This window comes from Copadichromis virginalis, linkage group LG13, assembly GCF_057382275.1.
Source record: "Copadichromis virginalis isolate Kocher_CV1m ecotype Utaka linkage group LG13, C_Virginalis_male_GT1.1, whole genome shotgun sequence".
Taxonomy (NCBI): domain Eukaryota; kingdom Metazoa; phylum Chordata; class Actinopteri; order Cichliformes; family Cichlidae; genus Copadichromis; species Copadichromis virginalis.
In genome coordinates this window covers 17,216,593-17,233,130 of record NC_140630.1, presented here as the reverse complement: position 1 = coordinate 17,233,130, position 16,538 = coordinate 17,216,593, and the positions used below count along the sequence as shown (strand labels likewise).

Genomic DNA, 16,538 nt, shown 5'->3' with positions numbered 1-16,538 from the left:
TGACTTGAGACTTGAGGATAAAGTCTTGAGACTTACTTGAGACTTGCAAAACAATGACTTGGTCCCACCTCTGGAATCCACATATCGCCAGTCTTTGGGGTTAGTAAGCTCTTGAATTTCTGTAATCCTGGTGCCAACAAACACCTTGAAATGGCAGGATGTGGAATGCAACCACTTGAGGACAGTGGTTGAATTAGACCACAGCGTACATGTGGTCACCTTGAACGTTAGCTCTGTCTGAAGTAGCTTTGCGAGCTGGGCTCCAGTGAGTGCAGCGCAGAGTTCGAGTCTGGGAATAGATATCTGCTTCCTTGGAGCAACCCGTGATCTGGCCATGAGGAATGACAGCTTCGCATTACCACAATGATCTTCTGATCTCAGGTAAGCCACAGAGCCATAGGCTCGCTCTGATGCATCGCAAAAGATATGTACCTCTCTTGCAATGTCAGACAGATCCATGTGCGGCAGTGTGTAACATCGTGGCAATGTTAACTCTGATAAATGCACCAACTCCCCCTTCCATGTCTTCCACTGGTGCAGCAAATCATGAGGTAACTGGGGGTCATCCCAATCTCGATGCTTGTCCCAGAGTTGCTGTACAATAATCTTGGCCCTGGTGGTGAAGGGAATGATGAACCCAAGTGGGTCGTACTGACTAGCCAGGGTTCGATATATGTTCCTCATAGTGGGCTCTCCATAGTCAATGGGTCAGTGCTTGAGGCTGAGGGTGTCCGTCTCACAATTCCAGTTCAGTCCCAGGGTTGATTCATGCGCTTCTTGTCGGTCCTGTGACAGCCAGACTTCCAGTTTGTCTGACCGTGCCTCGGATGGCAGATGACTAATCACTTCTGGCCTATTACTAGCCCACTGCAGAAGCTGCCGTAGTTTCTTGACCAACTGCTGGGCTTCTTCAATCGATGAAACACTCTGTAGACCAGGGGTGCTCAATACGTCAATCGCGATTGACCAGTCAATCGCAAAGGTAGTATTGGTAGCTCGCATGGCATTAAAAAAAATAGATGCCAGCCTATCATCCATCCCGTCACTTGATTGATACAGGGAAGCCAGTCAGATGACATCAGATTTTTTCTGACGCTTAGGTCGCTGCGCATGCGCAAACAGCGGCGCGAAGTGTAGTAAAACTGACAAGCTAGTCAGCGAGTTAACTCCAATTTTTAGCTCTCGGTTTTTTCTCTTAAACCTAAGAAAGGGTTAAAAATGAGTGAGGGAGCTGGACCAAGTAAGAAGACAAAAACGTATCACTTTCATACGGAATGGGAGGAGGACTTTTTTTTCACGATGTCATTTTCGAAGTGCGTTTGCCTCATCTGCCAGGCTACCATCGCAATGCCAAAGAAGGGAAATGTGGAGCGGCATTTTCGAACTGTTCACGGAAAATACGACTACATTCCCGCCGAAAAGCGAGCTAAGAAAGAAAAAGGTGAATAAACTAAAATCCCAGTTGTCCGGACAGCAGTCATTTTTCACACAACAAACTTCAAAAGCGAAAGCCGCCGGTGCATCGAGCCACCTGGGGGGCTCTTCAACTGGTGGGGAAGATTGTCACATCTTGCAGGAGCTTTCCTCTCCTCAGGGGCTCTCTCTGCAGGAGGGGGAGATACAGGAGAGGTGGAGGAAGATCTCAGCCTGGGTGTTTATTGTCTTATGTAGTCTGGAAGATGAGTGGATGGTGGGGTGGGTGCAGTTTTCTCTGTGGTGGGGTTGGGTGGACTGTCCCGGGCTCTATGGGGCCGGGAGGCGCTGCTGCGCTGGGCCCCGGTCTGGATGGGCCTGGGCCCCCTTTCCCTGGCGGGTCGCGGAGTATGGGGGTGCCTACTGGGGTCAGCGGGGGAGCTGGCCCCAGGGAGGGGTCACTTGCCCCTCCCTTCCCTCCCTCCCCATCTCCAGCTGCCTCCCTCTTCCCGCTCCACCACAACCACCCACACATGCAGGACCTTGGAGTAGGGGTATGTCACCAGGGTGCAGAGGAGGCTACCCCCCCCCCCCCCCGTCCCCGTCCCCGTCCCCTTCTGGCTGCCTCTGCCACAATTTTATCCCACAACTTAGACATTCACATTACTCACACTCTCATTACACATACATATAGGATCTTGGGGGTGGGCACGATACACGGAATCCAAAGTACCATCAGGGTGTACACCCCACCCCTGGCGTCGTTGCCCACCTCTCAATGTTAAATACACGTAGACATTGAGGGCTAGCAGGAGGGACCATGCGCTTACCTGCTGCTCTCTGGCAGGTAGCTCCATGCCCTCCTGGGTTTTAAATGCACCTTAGAACACACATGCATCAACACTACAATGAGCGGGTGGAGGGAGGTTTGGAGTCTTCTCTCACCCCCATTCTCTGCAACCTGCTGGAGCGGGGGGGCTAGGAGGAGGAGTTGGCCGTCCGACTGCGGTCTGGAGTGTGGGGCCTCCCTGCTGCTGCGGAGTCAGGGCGGTCTGCCTCCCCCCACCGCAGGGAAAAGGGTAACACCACCTGGGTCTGGGTGCAGTTCCCCCCTCCAGGGGCAAGGGTACCTAGACCCGGTTTGTAGAGTACGCTTGGGGAGTGTGATCGTGTGTACAGCGTCTCTTTATGTCTGTCTCCACGTTGGTTGAGTGTGGAATAAGTGCATATGAGAGCATGAGGGTGGGAATGGATGTTTGTATATGTGTGTGCCTGTATTTCTGTGTCTATATGTCAGGTTGGGTGTCAGGCGCCACCTCTCTGGGGACATCTTAGGCCCTCCAAGGTTTGGAGGCCTATCTCCCCCTACCACCACTTCCCCTGCCAGTGGCGGACTCCCTCAGACATTGGTGCGTTGGTGGTTCTTTGTGTCCGGGGATGGGCGTCCGGGTACACACCGGCTCACTCCTTGGCGGCCGCTTATCGGGGCCTGGAGCCTGGGGCTCGCTCGGGCCACTTCGGAGGTGGGGTGCCCCCGGCCTCTTGGCCTGGGGCTCGGTCACTCAGGCACAACTGGCTGCCGGCGGAGCTCACGGGCGCGTCACTGCAACTCCCCCTGGCTTCTGCTCCGCGGCTGCTGAGTGAGCCCTCATCTGAGACTCTCCTCAGCTCTTTCTGGGACAGTGGCGCGGCTGCCCCTCTGTTGGTCTTCCTTGGTCTCTTGTGTTCTGGGGGCCTCTGGATGTCTGGAGTTTTGATCTCCTCCATACCTGCTTCATGTCCTGGAGGACGGGGCTGTGGCCCCCCCTCACCCTCTAGCAGATCATTACATGAAGGAACCTTTTTTTAAAAAAAAACAAGCGCGTCCATGCTCACAGGTGTACACACGGGTGATCACACCCACAAACTACACCCTTTTTGGCTCCTACCTCAAAGCACACTGTGTTCTGTTGATCTTATGTGCTGCACAATAATGTTTAATATCTAGTATTTACTGTCATATTCCCATATATCATTGTGATGTTGTTTATTCTATTACTCTTGTTCTCTTCTGCTTGTTTTCTTTTTTCTTTCTCAGCAGGTGATCCAGATGATTGATATATGCATTTTTTTTCCCGCTCATTCTGTTGGTTTTTGTCTTTTGCCCTTCTCCCCCGTCCCTCTTCTCAGCTGTTTCTCTTTCCCTCTTTCTTTCTCCCCTTCTTTCCCCCAGTCAAGTCTGTCCCGTATTCAGTAAGCAAAAATAAAATAAACAATAAAAGGTGAATCAAATGGACCATTACAGCAAGGCTAGGATGGTCAATTTGGTAAAGTAAATCCGTTGGGCATCTTTCTTTGCCTTTAGACAACAATTCTGATGGCAAAAGAGCCAAACGGGACAGGCAAAAAAAAAACAAAAACAAAAACAAAAAAAGCGAAAGCCGCCACCGAAGCATCGTTCCGGGTGAGTCACATCATCGTTAAAAACAAGAAGTCTTTTCAAGATGGAGAGATGGTAAAAGAGGCATTCGTTGAAGCAGCTGACTCATTGTTCCGAGACTTTAAAAATAAGGCAGAAATAACATCTTCGATCAAAGCTCTCCAGCTGTCAAGAAGTACAGTTACACGGCGCTGTGAAGCCATGGCGGAGGATTTAACCCAGCAACTTTGGAAGGACATCGGAGATTGCCAGTGTTTCTCACTGCAGTTGGACGAATCTACGGACGTGAGTGACACAGCCCAGGTGTGCATTTTCATTCGTATGGTGTTTACTGATATCACTGCAAAAGAAGAGCTATTAACAGTCCTGCCCATGAAAGAACAGACGCGAGGAGAGGACATATTTCAGTCGTTCAAAAACTTTATCGAGAAAACCCAGCTCCCAGTGTACAAATTGGTGTCTATTACCACCACGTTGGGTGGCTGTAGCTCAGGTGGTAGAGCAGGTCATCTACTGATCGGAAGGTTGATGGTTCGATTCCCGGCTTCCCCCTAGTCTGCATGCCAAATATCCTTGGGCAAGATACTAACCCGAAATTGCTCTCCGATGCATTCATCGGAGTATGAATGTGTGTGAATGTCAGTTGTGCTTGTGCGAATGGGTGTGAATGGGTGAATGCACAAGTTGTGTAAAGCGCTTTGAGTGCTCAGAAGAGTGGAAAAGCGCTATATAAGAACTAGTCCATTTACCACAGATGGAGCACCCGCAATGGTTGGCCGCTTGAATGGATTTATTGCCAAGTGCAGGCAGGACGATGCTTTCCCGGACTTCCTAAATTACCATTGCATAATCCACCAACAAGCGTTATGCGCTAAAATGCTCAACATGAAGGAGATCATGAATGTTGCAACGAAGATCGCCTGTTCTATTCGCGCCATATCTCTTCAAAGACGGTTATTTCGTGCACATCTGGAGAAGGCTGACTGCGACCACTCTGAGTTGTTGCTACACACTGACGTGAGGTGGCTTAGTCGAGGGAAATTCCTGCAAAGATTTCGAGAGCTCTGTCCGGAGATTAAGGAGTTTTTCCGTGTAGCTGGACAAGCAGAATACATGCAACTTAATGACGGTCAGTGGCTGTTAGACTTGGCATTTTTAACCGATCTGACAAACATGTTGAATGACCTTAATCTACAGCTGCAAGGAAAAGACAAAACAGTGATCAACATGATCAGCTCAGTTAATGCTTTCAAACGAAAGATGCAACATCTCTCTTTAAAGCTGCAGCGCCATGATTTGATAAACTTTCAAAACCTGGCGTCAGAGCTGGAGATGCAAGGGATGGCCTGTTTGCAACTTGACAGTGCACGCTACACAGAGCAGATTGACAATTGTCTGTCAGAGTTTGACAAACGCTTTCAAGACTTTTCTTTGCTCGAGCCAGTCGCTACCTTCATGTGCTATCCTTTTCGGGAAGATGCTGAGGTCGATTCACTCGCGTCAAAAATTGCAAAACTATTTCACCTGAACTCTTCTGGAGTGGAAGATGAGATTTTGACACTACAAGCCGACATTGAGCTGAAGTCCAGAGATCATGGACAGTTCTGGAACTTGAAATGTGCTGCCTCTTTGACTGCATTATTCGGCTCCAGTTATTTATGTGAGTCATCATTTTCCCACATGAAGATCATTAAGTCCAAGTACCGTTCCACCATGACTGATGAACATTTGGAAGTGTGTTTGAGGCTGGCCGTCAGCAGCTACTGTCCGGACTATGCATCCCTGGCTGATTCAATTCAGTGCAAGTCATCAGAGTAAACTCAGGTAATGACAAAATTTTACATTGTTAATTGTGTTGTGAAATATTGGATATTGCGGTTATGCATGTATATACATTGTAGATATAAAGAATCCTCAATATATTTATAAATAAGTATATGTTTTGGATTTTTGTAGTGGGTAGATCATTTTGACTTGGTCATTTTATAAGTAGCTCACATGCGGAAAAAGTGTGAGCACCCCTGCTGTAGACAGTTGTCCACATAGAAGCACCGTTCGATGGAGAACCTCACCTCCTCTCCTGGTTCACTATGCAGGAGGACATGCCGCTGTAGCGCAAAGGAGGCACAGCAGGGACTACATGTTCTCCCAAAGGGAAGGACTTGCCATTCAGAGCTGTGAGGGGGCTCATCCCGATTCATATTGCGCCAAAGAAACCTCAGGAGCGGTTTGTCTTCCGGGAGTAGGCACACCTGGTGAAACATCCCTTTTATGTCACCACTGATGGCAATGCTGTGTTCTCTGAAGCGCAGGAGCACTCCAACCAGAGAAGGGCTCAGGACAGGGCCAGGCAATAGGGACTCGTTCAGGTTAAGTCCCTTGTGTCGAAAAGAGCAATTAAAGACCACTCTATTCTTGCCATTGTGCTGGACCATGTGATGAGGTATGTACCAACTCTCTTGGCTCTGAGAGGCAACCTCCGGTTGCAGTTTGGCTACAAACCCAGAGGTCACCAATCTTTCAATCTCGTCCATATATGCAGCAGCCCTAACCGGGTCTTTGCTCAGACGTCTCTCCATACTCCTCAGGCTGGGCAGTGTCGCTTCTTGGGTGGCCTGAAAAAGTGGTGCATCCTTCCTCCTCAATAAGGGTGTGGCATACCGGAGCACTCCCTTAACATCCACGCGCCTTGTTCTGGCCTCCAATATCTGAAGGGCTTCATGATCCTCCTTCGACCTTGTCACCTCCTTTTCACTCTTATATGGTAGAACATCCACTTGCCACAGCTTCTCCACATTCCTCTGGAGTTCAACAGATAGGGGGCTGCAGGAGGTATACAGACACTGTTGAGACTCTAACTGTGACTCAAGCGACTTTGCAGGCCCTTGCAGAGTCCATCCTAGTCGGGTTCGCATCGCAGCTGGCCCTCCTGGTGATCCAAAGCGCACAGGCTCTATAGGGTTTATGAGATGTGGGTGATCAGCCCCAATTAGCAACAGGGGCGAAACTCTGCTGAAGGTTTGTAGGGGCAAGTCCTTCAGATGTCTGTACCTTCTCTTGAGCATGGTAACTGGATATGAATGCTCAGCTAAGCCAAGCCGCTGGGCAGTGAAGGCATTAGCTATGTGGAAGGATTTCTGGGGCTGCATGATAGGGGACAGTGTGAATGAAACGCAGGCCCCATGTAACGTTTGGATATCCTGACGGATAGTTCTCAGGGCGAGGTCTTCAGGTGTGCCTGTTAGGCCCAGTTGCTGAGCTGCAGAGGAGAGCAGCATGGTGCGGTCAGAGCCATCATCCAGGATGGCATACGTGTCCAGAGTTTTGTCATCATTGCTCAGTAGAACTCTAATCACTTTAAGCAGAACACGGGTAGAATCTGAAGGTTTATCTAGGTGGAGTATTTCAGTTGCAGAGCTCACCAGGCAAGTACCTTCCTTCACACTCTTGCCGTTGACCTCATGCAGGATCTGAAGGTGTTTGCCTTGACATAGGCTGCAAGCTTTCTTCAGATTGCACTGTGCTGCTTGATGTGATCTGCCACATCGCCAACAACGCTGGTTTGTCTTAATCCAGTCTATGATTTGAGCCTTATCAAATGACTGGAATATGGGGCACTGACTCAGATAATGGTCCTCCGTATCACAGTAGGGGCAGTAAGCTTTCAGCGGGCCTTTCTTCTTGCTATGGACAGCTGGTTTGCTGCTCACCGACTCGACAGGCTGCTTCGTTTGCAGATTCTCTGAGCCATGCAGGATAGTGGCCATGCGCTTTACTGACTTCGCCTCTCTCAGGCGCTCTGGTTTCTGGATGACCCTCTCCTTCTGCCCTGTAGCCCCAAGCTGGGTACTGCTATCTTGGCACCATGTTTCCAGCTGTAACCAGTCTGAAAAGTCTGTTAGGTTGTATACTACCCCTGGATGGCGACACATGTGTCTCCGGAACTCAGACCTCATTTCAGCTGGCAGCTTACTGAGGAGCCGTGCCACATGAGAGCCACATTTCAGTTCCACTTCGCCATCCGGACCAAGGGTCTTCAGCATACCAACGAGAGCCCGAATCTGCAGTGCGAATCTTTCAAAAGCCTCCCCATCCCCGCGACGAATGTCCGGTGCATCCATAACACCGGCAATCTTTCTGAGGGCTAACTGGTGGGGCTGACCAAACTTCTCCGATAGGGCTGCCATGGTGTCAGTATAGGGGGATGGAGAATTGAGATATGCATCAGCTATGAGACAGGCTTCATCTAGTTTCAAATGATCCATCAGTATCTGAAACTTGAAAAGCTCTGTCCCATCCGGTGGCAGCAGATTGTCAAGTGCGATCTTTAACCGGGCAAACTCGCTTGGGTCCTTCTTAATGAGATCAGGAATACTTGGAGTTGGACCCCTGTATGTTTTCTCTTGTGCCATTACATGTGGTGGCTGGTAGGCTGGGGATGGATGAGGTTTATATTGCGATGATGTTGTGATAGGTCTTGATACCTCGGCGACGGGCTGCTGGCTCCAGATGTTGGTGGGGGCTTGACTCTGGAAACTGGGATAAGCCCTAGCAGAAAACTGCTCCTGCCAAGGAGGCTTCAAATGTTGCGGAATGATAGGTGGATGTTCAAACCGAAAGGAAGGTGCACTGTTGGGGAATGGCGGGGTTGGCCGACTAGCTGTCAGTGTCTGCTCCTTTAACAGCTGTAGTTCACCCATCATCCTATCCAATGTATCAATCATTGTAGTATTCTTGGGTGGACTACTCTGAGCTGATGGTGGGCGAAAGTATGGCCTTTGGTATTCTTGTTGAGCATGGATGTCCTGCCTATTGTCATACTGCGGCCATGGACTCGTTCGTGCATCTATTCTATGTGTATGGGAACTAATTGTGGGGACACTGATGGGCTGCATACGTTGGGAGGAAGACAGAGGGGGTACATGTGTTGGGGGTGATCTCTGGTCCTGTTGCTCCGACAGGTAACCACCTCTGTCTGGTTCACGTGTTTGGGCGTAAGGCTGAGGTCTGCCATTCATACCATACTGCGAACCCGAAACTGCAGACATTTCCCATGGTCGATGGAAAGGAGAAGGAGGCTGATGGTTCAGGCCATCCCTACTGGGCACATGCTGCCGCATATCCTGCAGATCGTTCGGGGAAGCGGTCCATTCATCCACGGTGTGTTCCCATCCAGGCTGACTTGTTGGGCTAGACGAGCGGGAGGTCTGTACAGACACTGCCGATGGCACGTACTGCTTTCGCTCTTCTAGCCCGGGTGCATACTGTGCTGTGTATGAGTGACGGTAGGGTGTCGTGAGGGGTGTGGGTGTGTGTGGTCTGTGAACAGAACATATACAGAATACTGAATGTAATAAACATCTAAGTCATGAATTATGATGCATTAGCATTCTTCGAATCTAACCAGAACTACAAATGGGAATTCCTATATGAACATCTACATGCACGAGTTTCATACACTACTCCCAAACCCTTACAGTACATGACATTGATTGCCAATACACCCAACAACAATATATCACAAACACCAAATCGTTTAGCTTACAGCTAGCAGGTATGTAGCATAACAGGTAGCATTAGTAGCATGAACTAGCCACATAGCGAACAGATCGATACACATTGCACTTCAAATCAAATCAAATCAAATCAAATCACTTTTTATTGTCACATCACATGTGCAGGCACACTGGCACAGCACATGCGAGTGAAATTCTTGTGTGCGAGCCCCACAAGCAACAGAGATGTGCAAACACAACAACACAAACGAGCAAAATACAAGAATGGCCAACCTGAAACTAATAAATATATGTACAATATATAATAGTGTATGCATTTCTGGATGTGTATACTAAATATTTTCCTACGTGTGTGTGTGTGTGTGTGTGTGTATACACATTTTTACAAATTAAATAGTAAAAAAATAAAATAAAATAATAATAATAATAATAATAATAAAATATATAAAATATACAGAGTTGAATATGTGCAAAACAAGTGGCATTTATATACAGTGTGGAGTGCATAATGTTGAAGTTCCAGTAGTGAAGCTGAGGTGTCTATGACGTGTTCAGCAGTCTGATGGCCTGATGGAAAAAGCTGTCTCTCAGTCTGCTGGTACGGGACCGGATGCTGCAGAACCTCCTTCCTGATGGAAGCAGTCTGAACAGTTTATGGCTGGGGTGACTGGAGTCCTTGATGATCCTCCCCGCTTTCCTCAGGCACCGCTTCCTGTAGATGTCTTGGAGGGAGGGAAGCTCACCTCCAATTATCCGTTCAGAGCACCGCACTACTCGCTGGAGAGCTTTGCAGTTGTAGGCGGTGCTGTTGCCATACCAGGTGGTGATGCATCCAGTGAGGATGCTCTCAATGGCACAGTGATAGAAGGTCCTGAGGATGCGGGGGCTCATGCCGAATCTTTTCAGTCTCCTTCTACATCCACTAAATGTCTAATTGGCATAAAAGACTAAAACTGTCCTTTTCAGGCATGGCTCCACGTCTACTCACAGTTCTTTAGCGACGCACGCAACTCACACCGTGTGTAGACATCCCCCGCAGAGTCAGTCTGCCAGGCGACTCTTGCTATGTGTTAGCTCCAACTCTGATCACTGGAACATGTGCTCAATAGTGCAACTGTGCTCTCTCGCCACAAGGGAGCCCCCCCACACAGCTGACAGCCTTTCCAACATTGTTAGTAACAAATGAGGTAAAAACAAAACAACCCCAAAACAGACAAAACACAGAAAGAGGCTCTCAGTATTCATTAATAATTAGAAAGAAAAATTCTGGTCGTGGATTTTTACAGTCTTAGTTCCGCTCGCTGTCATCATTATAATCATCATGATCAATGGCGAGGTCCTGAGGTGGGTGGGGCTGTCTCTGGTGATGTCACCATGAAGGAACAGCATCTGGCACGTGTTGGTGAAACATCTCAGTACACTGGTGTAGTTTCCTCTCCAGCTGTTTGACATGTGACACTTGAACATTAAGGGGAAGAAGAAGAAACAGTGTTAGGTCAGGTGACCACATGGTTTCTAAAGTAACTGACAGGAAGTAACCAGGCCGTTAGAAATGGATGGCATGTGTTTAGAGTTACTGGAGTTGGGTAACTCTACTTACCAAAAGCAGCAGCACACAGATGAAGGATCAGATGCTGAATGTTGCAGGAACTTGCTCATGTGTGGTGGTCATTCAGTGCTGCTCCGGCAGGTTAGACAGTCCAAGACAGATATGCTGCCCATCTGAGAGTTTGAAAACACACATGCAAAGATTTATTTTGTATTACAGTCAAAGTTGGATGTTCATTTTTGTCCTTTAAAAATGTTTGTGTATTTGAAAGCACTAACATTTAAGGATGACTTGGATTGTCTCCTTTAAAGGGGAGACAAGTGTATCCACTGATCTACGTCACTTTACCTGGATGATGACTCCTCTCCCCCTCACTCAGAAACACTCAATAAATACACTCAACAAAAATATAAACGCAACACCTTTGTTACTGCTCCCATTCCCCATGGGATGGACGTAGAGACCTAAAATTCATTCCAGATACACAATATAACCATCCCTCCCAAACAGTGGTCACAAATCAGTCCAAATGTGTGGTAGTGGGCACATCTGCTATATTGAGATAATCCATCCCACCTCACAGGTGTGCCACATCAGGATGCTGATCTGACATCATGAGTAGTGCACAGGTGTACCTCAGACTGCCCACAACAAAAGGCCACCCTGGAATGTGCAGTTTTGTCTCACAGCAAAATGCCACAGATGCCACAAGCAATGAGGGAGCGTGCAATTGGCATGCTGACAGCAGGAATGTCAACCAGATCTGTTGCCCGTGCATTGAATGTTCATTTCTCAACCATAAGCCGTCTCCACAGGCGTTTCAGAGAATATGGCAGCACATCCAACCGGCCTCACAACCGCAGACCTCGTGTAACCACACCAGCCCAGGACCTCCACATCCAGCAGGTTCACCTCCAAGATCGTCTGAGACCAGCCACCCAGACAGCTGCTGGAACAATTGGTTTGCACAACCAAACAATTTCTGCACAAACTGTCAGAAACCGTCTCAGGGACGCTCAACTGCATGCCCGTCGTCCTCATCGGGGTCTTGACCTGACTCCAGCTTGTCGCCGTAACAGACTTGTGTGGGCAAATGCTCACATTCGATGGCGTCTGGCACGTTGGAGAGGTGTGCGCTTCACGGAGGAATCATGGTTCACATTGTTCAGGGCAGATGGCAGCTGAGAATGTCCCAGTTCTTGCATGGCCAGCATACTCACCGGACATGTCACCCATTGAGCATGTTCGGGATGTGCTTGACCGGCGTATACGACAGCGTGTACCAGTTCCCACGAATATCCAACAACCTCGCACAGCCATTGAAGTGGAGTGGACCAACATTCCACAATTGACAATCTGATAGACTCCATGCGACGATGTGTTGCACTGCATGAGGCAAATGGTGGTCACACCAGATACTGACCGGTTCTGGGTCCCCAGACCCCCAATAGCGCAAAAAACTGCACATTCCAGGGTGGCCTTTTGTTGTGGGCAGTCTGAGGTACACCTGTGCACTACTCATGATGTCAGATCAGCATCCTGATGTGGCACACCTGTGAGGTGGGATGGATTATCTCAATATAGCAGATGTGCCCACTACCACACATTTGGACTGATTTGTGACCACTGTTTGGGAGGGATGGTTATATTGTGTATCTGGAATGAATTTTAGGTCTCTACGTCCATCCCATGGGGAATGGGAGCAGTAACAAAGGTGTTGCGTTTATATTTTTGTTGAGTGTAATAATAAGCAAATAAATAATATTGAAGATTTACTTACATCATTACAAAAACATCAAAAACATCTCCCTTTGATTCTATTTCTGCATTCCTGCTGAACATCAGGCAACAAATATCTCAATAAATCACAGTAAAATGTAAAGCACATGTTTTCTCTGCTTTGTCTAACCTCTGCAGAGCCTCTGTCAAGAAAAACATATCTGTAAGCATAAAACAAATATACATTTCATAACACGTCACTGGACAAACCTCGGTCAGTTGATTTCCTCTGTGCAGTGCAGACGAACATCAGTCAGCAAGTGACTCTGCTGGTTCTTCTGAGGAAACACCACCGTCTCTCCACACTGTCACCATCTGTGAGCACAAACTGCCGCTCTGCTCTGCCAGCATGTAGGAAATCACATATCACACACACAGGGGTGAAGAAACATCAGAGCTCAACTTTGGATACTTTAGATCTAAACAGATCAAAGTAGCTCTTAGTTTCAGCAATCAGTGAGCAGACAAACAATGATACCATACTGATTCTGTATGAATACAATATGGTATTTTCAATACAGGTGTCAAATTAATTTATTAAAACTAATACAGATATATGTATATATATTTTTGATAAATTAGTTTGCTAAATTATAAGAATTTTTTTTTTTCATTTAACAATTGCAACTGAAAGAAATTAAATATTGAACAAAAATATATTGTCACATTCTGAGCATGCTCAGCACGCTGACAGACTTGAAGTTGCTACAGATTTTAAGAAGTGATAATTATAGGGAAGAAACTTCTCTTTTTCATCCGTTTAATCAAACATTTGATGCCTTAGATGTCTCAGTCTATAGCGTTCTGCAACTACAACTAACCTGAAGCTTGGATTTGGCTGCAGGTGCCCCTGTACATCCTTCTCAGCAGCACACATGTGGGTACCATTTAATCCCCCTTCTTCCTGAGCTTTGCTTCATCACAAGACCAAAGGTGGCATCCCGTGTCACAGTCTTATCATCATCCAGAAGAAACATTTGAAGAAACATCATGGAGAAGAAACATTTACGCGCCTCCTGGTTTTGTTTTCTGATCCTGCGAAAAGAATGAGGACAACAAAGCCCAGAGAACACGAGATACACAACATCCAACATTCAGACTCAACAGCCTCCATAAATGAAGAGCACCAGGTTGGTTCAGTTATAGTAGATATAAGCATACTTCACATTACTGGGTATGAATAATAATGAGGAGGCAAACTTTGAAGATGCAGAGCATGATGTCCCATCATCAGACTGTAAACAAACATCCACCAGGCTTCTTTGTTGCCAAAATTGATGATTCTCCTATCAGGGATCAGTAGCGTGTATTAACCTGTGGTATAAGCAGCAGTCACTGAAATATTACTCTTTCAGATAAGAAATCTAGGACATAAAAGCCAGGGTGGGAGGGATCTCTGCAAACTGACTTAACTCTGCAAGTGTGAAGCTCAACAAAAATCTGACTCTCCAGTCACAGACAAACAAAAAACTCCAGCTGGGAGATAGAAAACGCTGTCTGGGTCTTGCTGGATGTTGCTGGTCAGAGTCCACACATTAGCAGAGTGCTTCTTGGTCCCACTGACCCATATGGACAGTGACTGTGGAGAACTGTTCTGGAAAACAGAGAAGAGAATTAAAATAACAAAAAGCCAAACAGGATTTCCACAAAGACTCTCTTGGAATCAGCAATCAAAAAAATCACTAGTTCATATTTCAATTAAATATGAACAGGTTCCTTAAATGTACGCAGTTCAGATCTGATTTAATTTAATTTCCTTCACACAGCACATTTGTCCAGGCTGACAGGTAAACATAGAATTAATCTCAGGTAACATGACAGATAGTAGAGATTCAGTAAGAAAGATTGCAGGCTCTAATATTATTACCACACAATCCAAGGACACACCAACAGCTCAGATTTGTAGAACTATTTAAACAAATGTCTTCTGAATATTCAATTCAGGTTCACAGTGGGAGGGTGGGAGGTGTCGTGGAATTTTTTAAATAAAGTCTGCAACACAGAAAGAGCTGTGATCAAGCTATTTATTACTGCGCCAACACACATCAAACATCACAGTTCAGTCATGTCAGCGCTGCCACAGAAGTGGTGCTCCTCCTCCTTTATGCATTCCAAGGAAGAGGGAGGAAGTTACAAACTGATCCTACCACACTTCAACGGATCAATGGTTATGCTGTTTTGTGCCCTTGGCCTTATCAGCACCTGTAAAGGGAGTTGTTTTCTCAAACTGCTGACGCTGAAGTACGTTCATCTAGTTTTAGAAACTTTCACTGAACAGTCTATAACAGTGTCACAACTAAGCATATGCATAAGCACTTAAATATTTTAAATGAGAATAACAGAAAATTTCTATTAAAAAGGCTAGAGCCTGTCCCAGTAGTCATAGGTAGAGCACACCTGGACAGGTCACCAGTCTGTCAGAGGACTAACACAGAGACAGACATCAGAGTAACAAATCTATTTAAAATTAATGTAAGTTTGCTGCAGCTGTATGTATGAACATGTGTTTCTGTGCTCACAATCCACCTCTCAGGAACCTGCAGTTCACTTTTAGTCAACTTTAAACAGACCTCACAAAAGGCTGATGTGGCTGGATCAGTAGTCTGATTTAAGTATGATACCTTTGGCCAGGGATTAATCTGGTGCATCGCTTCACTGCAGTCTTACGTATTTTCCCCACACCTGAATAAAAAATACTGATATATACAAATAACAGCTTCAGCTGATGCAGCCTGACTCAATCCTAAATGTTCAGCACACAGAGACACAGAGGTGCCGTTTAAAGTTTAGTGATAACCTGAGTCACTGATCATTTGCAGTATTACAGAGTCTGGCAGTCTTTGCATGATGTCCACGTCACTGTAAGTTTCTAGCTGACTCTCAGGTGTGCCAGCAGGAAAGAGTAATAATAACCTGCATTCTGAGGTTTGTCATGCAGGATTAAATTTACGGTGGCTTTGTTCACACAGCTAGGATTGTATTTTACACTGACCCTGGGTCAGTATAAGTATCATACAGTTTAAACGAAGCACTGAAACTTGCACATATGTATTATAGATGCACTGAAGCTAATCGAGATATTTGCTGTCAATCTGTGGCTGCGATTAAACACTTTACTGAAAACTTTATTAACTAGTAACTTCATCAGTCATGACAGAAGCTAATATTTCTGTGCTAACATCGTTTAAACAGTAACAGCTTTACTCCAATATAAGCTAACGTTTAAGCTAGCACCATAAAGACGGTAAAACACGTAATAATATCTACAAATGCATCTTAAAGCTGTTATATTAGCACTCTGTGTATTACTAAGATAACCACGTTAACATTACTGACACTCGCTGACTTTTAACAGTCATTCTATAAATGCTGTCCGTTTAAATGGTCTTACCTGTACACACTGCATATCCACCGGATTCCAGCCAGAGTGGATTCTGGAGTCTTCCACGCTCCTGTTAGTGATCCTCCATCTGGATGGATGAGAACAACCTTCTGAAAAATCCAGCAGGAGATGGCCCATATCTATGGGACTGATTTGTGCTAATAACGCCCATTGTATGGACTGATAACAGCCGAAGCGGGTGAATAAAGTCACCCAGTAGCTAGCTGTGCCATTACCCAGCATACATCACTCCCTCCATAAATGCAATAAACGATACAAAAGTATCGTTCTACCTGTTTTTCAGGTAGTTGTTTACATTATATAATTTATTGTGTTCTGTATACGTCACTACAATGTTATTTGGAAAATGTCTAAATATACCGACAACAGGCACTTCCGCGGCAATCTCTTCAATCGGAGGACCCTTCACGTCAATTCCCGACGCGAGGAGGGTACCCTGCGCGTCCATAAGTGAAGCAG

The 16,538-nt window shown here is 46.5% G+C and overlaps 1 protein-coding gene and 1 long non-coding RNA gene across 3 annotated transcripts; one reads left to right on the top strand and one right to left on the bottom strand.

Annotated features, from left to right (window-relative positions):
* Positions 1 to 4,600: 4,600 nt before the first annotated feature.
* Positions 4,601 to 5,650, top strand: LOC146695458 (general transcription factor II-I repeat domain-containing protein 2-like). The gene has a single exon (XM_085478543.1). It carries the CDS (start codon positions 4,601 to 4,603, stop codon positions 5,648 to 5,650), a length of 1,050 nt encoding a protein of 349 aa, XP_085334669.1.
* A 4,925-nt stretch (positions 5,651 to 10,575) lies between these two features.
* On the bottom strand, positions 10,576 to 16,521 carry LOC146695457 (uncharacterized). Of its 2 annotated transcripts, XR_014923586.1 has the most exons (6): positions 16,440 to 16,521; positions 16,068 to 16,146; positions 13,498 to 14,270; positions 12,887 to 13,017; positions 10,949 to 11,070; positions 10,576 to 10,806 (listed from the first exon to the last, which is right to left on the bottom strand). It is a non-coding gene; the product is annotated as an uncharacterized LOC146695457 (long non-coding RNA). The 2 variants fall into 2 exon arrangements; XR_014923585.1 differs by lacking the exon at positions 16,440 to 16,521 and having other exon boundaries at positions 16,068 to 16,402.
* Positions 16,522 to 16,538: the final 17 nt, after the last annotated feature.

Excerpts from the sequence above, each read along its gene's own strand:
- LOC146695458 (XM_085478543.1), top strand. The coding sequence starts at position 4,601 with ATGGTTGGCCGCTTGAATGGATTTATTGCCAAGTGCAGGCAGGACGAT.